General features: G+C 46.0%; 2 protein-coding genes across 2 annotated transcripts; one reads left to right on the top strand and one right to left on the bottom strand.

Annotated features, from left to right (window-relative positions):
* Positions 1–1560: 1560 nt before the first annotated feature.
* LOC123448627 (cell cycle checkpoint control protein RAD9B) lies at positions 1561–6846 on the bottom strand. Its single transcript, XM_045125579.1, has 9 exons — positions 6658–6846; positions 6330–6582; positions 5877–6128; positions 5671–5786; positions 3919–3983; positions 3610–3839; positions 3200–3347; positions 2094–2134; positions 1561–2000 (listed from the first exon to the last, which is right to left on the bottom strand). Exons 1-9 carry the CDS (start codon positions 6760–6762, stop codon positions 1876–1878), a joined length of 1335 nt encoding a protein of 444 aa, XP_044981514.1. The 5' UTR covers positions 6763–6846; the 3' UTR covers positions 1561–1875.
* Positions 6847–7033: 187 nt separating this feature from the next.
* On the top strand, positions 7034–8980 carry LOC123448626 (40S ribosomal protein S21). The gene is made up of 4 exons (XM_045125578.1): positions 7034–7144; positions 7765–7848; positions 7937–8069; positions 8744–8980. The coding sequence occupies exons 2-4, from the start codon at positions 7799–7801 to the stop codon at positions 8807–8809; spliced, it is 249 nt and encodes an 82-aa protein (XP_044981513.1). The 5' UTR covers positions 7034–7144; positions 7765–7798; the 3' UTR covers positions 8810–8980.
* Positions 8981–10858: the final 1878 nt, after the last annotated feature.

The raw sequence follows: 10858 nt of genomic DNA, 5'->3' as shown, positions 1-10858 counted from the left end.
CTAGAGCGAAGATTAAGACATCTTCTACTTCTTGATTGATGATGCCATAGCCAAAGCGCTCATGCACCGCTTCAAAACTTGTGTAGATGTACCCATGTGGCCATGGGGATCTCCTATGAAGAGCTTCTGGCCAATAGGGACACTCCTAACCATGTCCTGCAAGCCTTCCCAGAACTCCCTCTTGGTGTTCTCATTGCATACGCGCTGATAACATTGAGAACTAAGTCCCTAACTACTAGCTTGACCAGGATAATCCGGTTCCCACGCCTCTAGACGTTTACCACTCAATATTTGAGGCTCTTATGATCAAGATGCCTACTCCATTATTATCTTTCGCGGTAGTCCCCGCGTACCACAGTTCGAAGCTAGTATCGTCCACCTCCTTCACTTTCTATCCCCTCCATTTGGTTTCTTGGACATAAATGATATCAACAACTCTCATCGCTATATCAACTAGCTTCATAGGTAACCTGTCAGGAACCCTACGTTCAAGCTACATAGGCTTGGCTAGTTTCCTTACCCTTGGCAATTATCAAGTCCAATGCGAAGACTTGTGCTCATTTTTCACTACACCCGAGCGTCGACGTAGCACGTCACTAAGGATGCGACGACCCAATCCTTGCTCACTTGTCACGTATCCAGATCAAGATACGACGCACCACCAAGGGGGTGACGGCCCGACCCTTGCCCATTTGACACCACACCCGGGTTCCGATATGGTGCATCGCTAAGAGGGTTACTCCCCAACGTTATACAAATTGCAAAATTTCAAAGATATCAATTTTTAGAATCTGATTTTACTTCCACTTTGAAAAAGAGTTAAGAAGGAATAGGATAACACAGACATGCTCAATAAGCACACAATATAACGAGCATGATCTCGAAAGAACCCAACTCACGCAAATATGACTCAATGGCCTTGATCTGTAGCTTCCAGCATCACAGACTAGCACATGTCGCAGCGGCCTTGATCTCCACACTGACACCAGCTTCACTATCCCCTGGTTAAACCCCGTCAGATTCTCCCTCACCTGACGATACCATCAATTCAATGCTGAGTCTCGACCATTTTACTCTTGACCAGCTCTACCCTCTCTCATCCTATAGAAGGATTTAGGACTGGGGAATTCCATGGCCTCATCTCGAAATGTTGCCTCTCACCACCTCACACATGGCAGCAATTAATACTTATGTAGTGTTAGTAACAAGTCGAAGCAACTATCTATTGGAGACCTTTTACTTTGGCACAAAATGGTTCATTCTCTCTCTTCCTAGTAACAAGCTAAGTAATAGCTTGTGAAGATGCTCTTGGTGTGCAACTAAACCTGAATTTGCAAGGGAAATTGCAAACCTTCTGGTTAAGGTTGGACGGATCATTTGGATTTTGCAAACTCATGCTTTTGTAGTAGCAAGAGGTATAAATACAGAAAATAAAAACAGAGATCATTGGTGTGCAACTAAACCTGAATTTGCAAGGGAAATTGCAAACCTTCTGGTTAAGGTTGGATGGATAATTTGGATTTTGCAAACTCATGCTTTTATAGTAGCAAGAGGTATAGATACAGGAAATAAAACAGAGATCATGTTGCTCATATTGATGCAAATACAAGTTCTTTCTCTTGCAAAGAAAAAATAATAGCGAAGGCCATATATGCAATGTAAACAAGTCGCATTAATGTTCTCTATATTATGCAACAATGAAATAGCCACACCTGAATACAAATTAGGTGCTGGGAAACAATGTTCTTGTATTGTTAGCTTCAGGCCTACACGAACTAAGAGCAATTGAAAGGCACTTCGACTAATTTCTAGCTCATCCAGTATGCAGCTGGCTGGAATGTACCTGCAAAATTCAGAATCGGCATCGGTCCTTCCTTAGTCCATGTAGTGAGGTGTTGTTTGGACAAAAAGCTCCTCATCTTCTTCATCATCATTGTCTTCGTCAGCACCTACCCAGTTGCTTGGGTGATGCTGCGAACGAGGGTTATCAACCACAACTTCTGTAGCAAAACAAAAAGCCAGTTAGCTGTAAATTCAGTGGCAACACAAATGTATGCATTTGATTTCTATGGGTGTTTGCTGAGATAGTTAACCAGGAGGTTCTTCAAAGTGATCCATTTGCACAGGCTGCTCCCTGTAGTATAAACTAGTTAAGGAAACATAACAAGTTACCAGAAGTAGGATAGAAGAAATAACTTACGAGTCAGATCTTACAACTCCCAAGTTATGACTCACAACAAATGAAAAATCTGCATTAACATCAAATATGTTGGCATGATTTGCCAGTTACTTGTAGGAATTAATAAATGGCCTGTATATGATTCTTTTAGTGGAGTTGGTATATGAACTAACTGCAGTAGCCAGACGTATTTGATTGCTTCATCGGTAATCATTCTCCACTGAGTCTCTACAAGATGATTTCTTTTTGGACTCGACATCTTATATCAAAAGTCACTATTTCTCAAATTGGAACACTGTATTTATCAGCGCATCTCCTACAAATAGAGCATATTACCATTGGTATGGCTGTAATTTCACTCCTAACACAAGTTCAAATTACCTTAAAAGATGTTATGGTTTGAACTAGCTGAAATGGAGTAGATACCCCCAAACTCTGAGGAAGATAGACTAGTGAAGCGAGGGTTTGTCTGTGTAGTTCTACAACACGTGGTCCCGAAAGATATCATATTGAGGGATTCTGGTATAGTGGTACTTCCTCCGTCCCAAAATATAGTGTGTATTATATTTTTGTTATCAGTCAATACTTGTAAACTTTAACCAAGTTTAGAGGAAAAATATCAACATCTAAAATGCCAAAACAATACCATTAGATTCATCATGAAATATAATTCATATGGTCTATAGTTGCCTAGTTGGTATTGTAGATATGGATAACTTTCTAAATAAACTTGATCAAAGTTTGTGAAGATTGACATATGCGAAAACCAATGTGCACTATATTATGGGACGGAGGGTGTATTATAATCCCAACTAAAGCATATCCCAACTATACTAGCTCAAATTCCTAGAGAGGACAGGGAAATGACTTCTCATATTGTGTCTGATTAGCTAATTTGATAGCTGCAAGGAGATATGCCAGATATATAGCTGCAAGTCCTGACTTTTGTGGTACCACATTATATCACTGAAATAAATAATAAATAATACTAATAATAGGTAAAGCGACTGAATAGGATACATATGGTTTGCGTTATCTGTCACTGGTAGCTTGCAGGGAGCATTGGTATTGGGAAGCACTGATGTGTCATTCAGTACGTTAGCTATTCCATTTCTCTCCTTCTGGGCACAATTTTCTGCGTTAGCTTCAAAGCTTTTGGGAGTAACACCTGTTTAAGAAAGTTTGCTTATTTTAGATAGCTTTGATGATAGATGAACAGGACAGTGCTAGGATTAAGAGATCAAAGGAACTTTCTAGCACCAGCAGGTTTGTTTACACCCAGACATGTGAAAGTCCATGCACAATATAGGCGCTTTGGCCGTGCCTCTTCTCATCAGATCACAATGGTGCATAGTTCAGTGCAAAAATGCATGCCTGGCCACTGGCCATATCGATGGCTAACAAGAACCTTTTGCCAAAATGATAAACACCTGAAAGCTCTGACCATATTCTTGTATGGTTTGAGACATTTTGTGGAACTGGTGATGGTGCAGCAGCAGCGGCCCTTGGTTCTTCTGCATGATGTGCTGACGTGGCTGGCTGCTGAGGAACACTCCCATCATTTAGTTGTGATACAAGCATAGTGGCTAGAACTAGAGTTACATCGAAATTAGAACTTGATCCATCATCGTATCCAAATCTTGGAGCCAACAGGACAGGTCTGCGATTCAAACGAAGCCTCATGGGTCATGGGGACCAGTCAGAAAAGAATAACCAAATTCAACAAGTAAACTACTTACGCGCCAGCCTTCTCATAGAATAGGAGAATATCAACCTCACATCCTTCACAAAATGTTAAAAATGCCTAGATTGAAGTAACAGAAAAAAAAATATGTCAGAGTTGTGCAGCCACAGTTTTTTTTAATAAAAGGAATATATTAATATCGCGAAGATACCAATTACACCCAGCCTATGCACCAACAAGACATCGAAAGGCATTAAAGATGCACACAGCCAAAGACAAAAATAAAAATGAGAGAAAAATGAAAACAAAGACCCCGTCGCAGTAATGAAATACTCACAACAGCAATATTCTAACCACCACCAAAGACAACACCTGAACTACGAAAGAGGTTCTCCAAAAGCGACGCCTTCAAGAAGGAAACAATTCATAAGCGTTGTCGTCGCCCGATCAAGGATCTTGAGTTTTCACCCTGAAGAGAGTCCGAAATCCCAAAAAAACAATGCCTTCGCAAGACCATTGCCAGGTACAGCCAATGAAGGCAAGACCTTGGGCTTTCACCCTGGAGATCGCAGCTCGGTACTCGAGAAGCACCCCAAAAACTGTTGTCCACCTTTGTTGACGCCCCCTCCTTCCAAGGCTGCTGCTGCAAGTCCTCAACACCCGACACACAGGAAAAAACCTGTGTCACCATTCTTCAACGCAATCAAAACTCCTCGCCGCCATTAAGTCTTTGATCGCAGCCACCATGACTTTCTTCACCACCATCAACGCTGTGGAAATCTATACTTAGACATGTCCCATACTCCCATGGCAGCGGCAAGACAGCGAAGCTTCGCGCCACACCCTCATGAAGCATCTCTGGCCGAAGATGAGAGCGCGCCCGACCGAATCAATTCCGATCTAGATATTCAATGGCGCCATGCGTCAAAAGCTGATATCTCTAATAGGAAGACCGGAACCCGTCGGTGTCTAGATCGAAGAGGTCGGCATGCAGATTAAAGTTTGGGAGCACGAAGAACAGCAGAGCCAACTGACGTAGGACTCCCCTGGATTGGGACGGACTGAATCTGGGCATGGGAAACTACCACAGCCAAGCACTGCCCAGCCGAGCACCGACGAGCAGATCGAAGAAGTGTTTCCTGTCCTCAAGATTCACTGCGCCCTTGCGCCATGGACAGCACCAGACCGGGCAGCCGAAGCAGCATGGAGCAGCTCCTCCAGGCCAGACCGTCGCGTCACCCAAGCAGCTGCAGGAGTCGCCTCCGTCAGGAACAGATCTGGGGGCGTCGCCCCGGCACCCAAACATCTGCCGGCCAGATCAATTCCAACTAAGGACGACAGCAGAGGCCCGCCACCGTCATCAGCCCCACAGGATTCTCGCCCTCCCGGGGGCGTCCTCCGACGGCGGCAAGCAGAGGAGATCATATATGAGAAACACGCTGGAAGGGATGAGATCGCCACCCGTGTCGCCCGTCCGGACTACGCGGAGGCTGTTTTTTGCTAGTTTGGTGCAGCCACAGTTACCAGACCAGAAGACTGAGCCATCAATTGCTAAACCCTTCTTGTGTTGTTTTAGAAAGCAGAAATGAAGATAGTATTTCCTATTCTGAGTTCGACTACAAGTGAGGACTGAGGACACACACATGCAGTTGTTTCCTGAAACCATTTGGAACTGTTCCTTGACTTGGTTAAAAGCAAATGAGTTCAAATAAATTTCCCATTTCAAAGGAGGCATTATCGTATTTCTTTTAAAGTTGAGGACCTAAATCTTTTGGCATGAAGAGAGAAGAACAAATCATAGAATCACCTTCAATTCTTTGACCCCAAATGTGACATCCACGGGATCACCAGCATGCTCATACTCCAAGAACTCCTCTGCTGGATTGATCCACAGTTGTGTGTGCAGCCTACTGTCGTAGTCATCTGCAAATCCCAAACCACGTCACAGTTGACAACCCATAGAAATTTCACCACCACGCTACGCTAAGCACACCAAAGGAAGGGAACCTTTACCTTTGGTGGGGTCAATGTAGCTTAGGAGCTCGACTGCCTTCCCCTCAGTGCCATCATCGACGCCAGGCAACACTGCAGCAGGCTCGGTGGCAATAACGGTGAGCTCCTGCAGCGAGGACTGGAAATTGGAGAGCAGGCGCGTGAGGTCCCGTGGCCGTATGGCGAGGCGGCTGGGGAAGCGGTTGCGGTCGAGCGCCAGAGTCTGCACATCGGACTCGGCGCTGCACGAGATCCGGTGCGTCTTCTTACGCCCTTGCCAAGACAAGACAAGACAAGACGCGAGAAGGCACATCATGAGGTCAGAGCGGCAAATTTGGGGAAAGAGCCGAAACGGCGAAATTGGCGGGAAAACAGGGAAAATGCGCAAAAATTGGGGGGAATTCAATTCTGAGCACGCCAATGGCAAAACCCTAGAGGGAGGGACGGAGGGAGGGGCTGGGAACATGTACTTACCGCTGAGGCAGTGGATGACGAACTCGAGCTTGGACGCTTGGGGGTTTGGGAGCGAAGCGTTGAGGCGGTCGATCGCGGAGGTCGGCGTGCGGAGCACAGCGAGGACGGACTTGAGGAGGACGCTGCACTGGAGCGGCGTGGAGGAGGGCGCGGCGTGTAGGTCGGCGGGGAGGTGGAAGTGGTCGAAGAAGTCGCGCGTGAGGGAGACGGACGCGAACGCCGACCGCGAGCTGTTGAGCGTGTGCAGCTCCAGCTGTAAGCCGAACGCGAAAACATGAGATTAGGAATTGTCAGAAGTACCCGCCGGTGAGGAATGGAGACGGCGGACCTTGTCGGGGTAGGCCTGGAAGACGAGGTCGGAGCCGATGCGGGCGAGGCAGGTGACGCACCGGGAGAAAGTCCGCAGTGCGCCGCCGCTCATCGACAGCTCCATGGCCGGTCAGTTTCCTTCCTTTAATGAATGAATGAGAAAAAAATGACCGGTTAGTTGGGTGGGTTCGGGGATTGGGGCTGGGGGTTGGGGGAGACGACACGAGACTAGTGGGAGTGGGAGGGAAAACGGAAAGGAGGGAGCGACGTGGGCTTTGAATCATTGGGCTGGGGCTCAATAACAGCACGCCACGGCCCAAGGACAAGGAGTCTGTGTTGCAAGCGCTGTCCCGCTGCCGGTGGGTCCACGACAAGACGCTAGGGTTTACGAGCCCTCCCTCTCGCTTCTCCTGCTATAAAGTCGTGGTCTCACACACCCTTGCGCCGCCGCCGCCGCCGCATCAGTTTCTCTTCGTCCTCCCGCAGCCTCCCCGAAGAGATCAAAGGTGCATCCCCCTCTGCCACCTCCTTTACCTTTCGGTCTGTTGCTCCAGGCATCTTGTATGCCCGCCGTCCTGCGTGTTCGTCGATTCGTTCCCATCTTGCCTATTATTTCGGCCCAAGTACTTAGTAACGATCTATCCTTTCGGTCTGTTGCTCCAGGCATCTTGTATCCCCGCCGTCCTGCGTGTTCGTCGATTCGTTCCCATCTTGCCTATTATTTCGGCCCAAGTACTTAGTAACGATTTATCCTTTCGGTCTGTTGCTCCAGGCATCTTGTATGCCCGCCGTCCTGCGTGTTCGTCGATTCGTTCCCATCTTGCCTATTATTTCGGCCCAAGTACTTAGTAACAATCTATGTCTAAGCCTCGTATATGGTGCTTTGCATAGTTTTGTCCATGTAACCGCAAGATTGAGCAACTCTAGTGCTGGATTCGCGGTTAAGCGCGAGCTTGTGTCCCAGATCCTGTTATTATTTCGTAATTAAGTAGCATTCCTATGGTGGATAAGAATTTCTTTTGATGTCGCCACATTCGTGTTGTGACACAGTTAGGGTGTGGCGGGACAAAACTGATTTTCTCCTGTGTTTAGTTTGTGTCTCAACTCTTTCTTCTCCACTCTGCAGTCGCTCTTGTGCCACTTCCCCTCCAGCTGCCACCATGCAGAATGAGGAGGGAGCCATGGTGGACCTCTACGTCCCCAGGAAGTGGTATGTCTCATGAACACTATTTACTTTGATGTCGTTTATGTTCTTCATTGGTTGGCGCTTGCTAAACATTTTATGCATGTTCTTGCAGCTCCGCCACCAACAGGATCATCACGGCCAAGGACCATGCCTCTGTCCAGATCAACATTGGTCACGTTGATGAGAATGGCCTCTATGATGGCCGCTTCACCACCTTTGCTCTCTCTGGGTTCGTCCGTGCTCAGGTAATCATCTTTTGTTGTATACGTGTGTGATCACAAGTTTACTCTCATCAAGGTACTATATTCAGTTGAAAGGAAATGGAACAGGTGTTTTCTATTGGGGCTGCGTACCTGCTTATATAATACTTCCTCCTTAAACTAATATAAGAGCATTTAGATCACTATTTTATACTCCCTCCGTTCCTAAATATATATCTTTTAAGATATTTCACTAGGGGTCTACATAGACTTATATTTAGGAACGGAGGGTTTAGTTATCTAAACACTCTTATATTAGTTTACAGAGGGAGTACCTGATAATATTTATCTGATTTGGTTAACATGTATTTTGATCTCTACTCTGTCTTATCCTTGCACTCAAAGTGATTGTTTCAAGACTTCTCTACCTGTTAGTTCCGAGTTGTCATGTTATGTGATTCAAATGGATGTTCATTATTATCATGTTATCTTAATCAAATGGATGTTCATCATTATCATGTTATCCTAATCAAATGGATGTTCATCATTATCATGTTATCCTAATCAAATGGATGATCAGTAATGATACTTTGAATTCAAATAGTCAGATTACATCCTTATTTAATAGTGATTGTAATTGTTTTGATAATTGTTGGGTACATTCATCATGTCTTGTAATACATACATCACTTGTCTCTTACCCTGTTCTGTTTTGGCAGGGTGATGCTGATGGCTCCCTGGACAGGCTGTGGCAGAAGAAGAAGGCTGAGGTCAAGCAGCTCTAAATGTTGCTAGTAGTTTTACCTGGAACTTGTTTCCTTCCCATGTCTACCTAGCTCTTGGATGTATGTTCTTGGTGTCAGTTCGCTGCTACTATGGAAGCTAAGACTTTGATATCACTTGACCTGGTTTCTTGTGAACATGTTTTGAGTTTAATATGTGTTGAATGGTTGATATATGCCCCTTGTCTCGTTGCTTAATGTTATACTGATATTGGCCCTTGTTTCACTAGCACATTAGAGCAAGTACAATAAGTTTGACATAAGCAGGCTATAAGGACATAAGCAGGCAAGTATAAGTTGACATAAGCATAAGTAGGCAAGTATAATAAGTTGACATAAGCAGGCTATCCTTACTTAGTTGCTTAGTTGGAGGAGAGAGAAGAGAAGCCTGCTCTTTAGACAGCTGTAGCACGAAGCATGAAATCTAAGACACTTTGTGAGATTCAAAGGTGGTGCTCTTTAGCCAGCTGTAGCACGAAGCATGAAATCTAAGACACTTTGTGAGATTCAAAGTTGGATCAAATACTCTACGTTCCTAAATATGAGACCTTTTAGACACTATTTACATTATTTTCCAGCTGACGATTGATTTGATGCTACAATCATTCATATATGGATACGGGCTAAGTTAATTTGCTGGCACCTTGTTATCCCCAGCTGTAAAACGTGTTGCGGAGAAACCCTACTATCTTGTCGTTTGCTCTTTCCGGGTAGAAGCCACCAGGGACGTGCTCGTTGCCGGTGAGGTACAGGATCCTGAGCACTTCGCCGCCCACTTCGCCACGTCACGGTTGTGTGAATTAAACGACTTCATGTCTACGTGTTTATTTTTGCCGCGCAAGAGGAAGAATATGTAACGGACGCGTTAAGATCTGAGGCCTAAATAAGCAAGACTCTTGCAAACCCTAGTCACGAGATTAGATCACGTCTGGCTCTACACGCTCGTTCCTTTTGCTGTTGCTGCCCTGCCGTCGACGACTCCGTTTTGTTCACCACGTACACGATTGAGGGAGAGCAGGCCTCCGAAACCCCGCCTCTTCGGATCCTGTACGGGTAAGGGATGATTATGTTTTTAGGGAAAGACTACACGATTGCTCATCTCTGTTCGTTTGTTTCCTCTATGTCCATGTCGCCTTCGATATCACCATGTCTTCACCAACTGACATCGACCGTCTCGCCCGAGAGAAGGCCGAAGCTGACAAGAAGACGGCCTAGGATACAGCCGCCGCCACTGCTGCTGCTACGACCAACTGGCTAATTGGAGGAAATAACATATTTATTCTGCTCATGTATATTTCTGTTGTAGCACTACTAGCGTTATACATAGATGAACCTGTTGCTAGCGGGTTATGTGTTTGCATGGTCAAATGTCAACTTTTGCTGCTGCTGCTGTTGTCGGCGACTCCGTCCCGTTCACAGCGTACACGGTTGATGGAAGAGCAGGCCTCCGAAACCCCGCCTCTTCGGATCCTGTACGGGAGAGGGGCGATTAGATTTTTGGGAAGCGACTACGTGACTGCTCACCTCTTTCCGTTTGTTTTCCCTACGTCTGTGTCACCTTCGTCATCGCCATGTCTTCACCAACCGACGTCAACCGTCTTGCTCGAGAGAAGGCCGAAGCCGAAAAGAAGGCGGCCAGGAAACTACCGCCGTCACTGTTGTTGCTACGGCTAACCGGCCAATTGGAAGGTATACCATGTTTATCCCGCTCCTGTTTATATCTGCTCTAGCACTACTAGCGTTATACGTAGATGAATCTGATGTTAGCGTAGTATGTGCTTGCTTTGTCAAATATCAGCTTTTACTGTTGCTGCCGTTGGCGACTTTGTCCCGTTCACCGTGTACACGGTCGACAAGCGAGCAGTCATCTGAAACCCCGCCTCTCGGGATCCTATATGAGAGAGGGGCGATTAGGTGTTTGGGGAGCGACTACGTGACTGCTCACGTCTGTTTGTCTACTTCCTCTACGTCCGCGCCGCCATCGTCTTCACCAACTGACGTAAATCGTCTTGCCCGAGAGAATGTCGAAGCCAACAAGAAGGCGGCCGAGGA

This window comes from Hordeum vulgare, chromosome 4H, assembly GCF_904849725.1.
Source record: "Hordeum vulgare subsp. vulgare chromosome 4H, MorexV3_pseudomolecules_assembly, whole genome shotgun sequence".
Lineage (NCBI taxonomy): Eukaryota > Viridiplantae > Streptophyta > Magnoliopsida > Poales > Poaceae > Hordeum > Hordeum vulgare.
The sequence above is the reverse complement of the archived record's forward strand: the minus strand, read 5'-3'. Positions and strand labels throughout refer to the sequence as shown.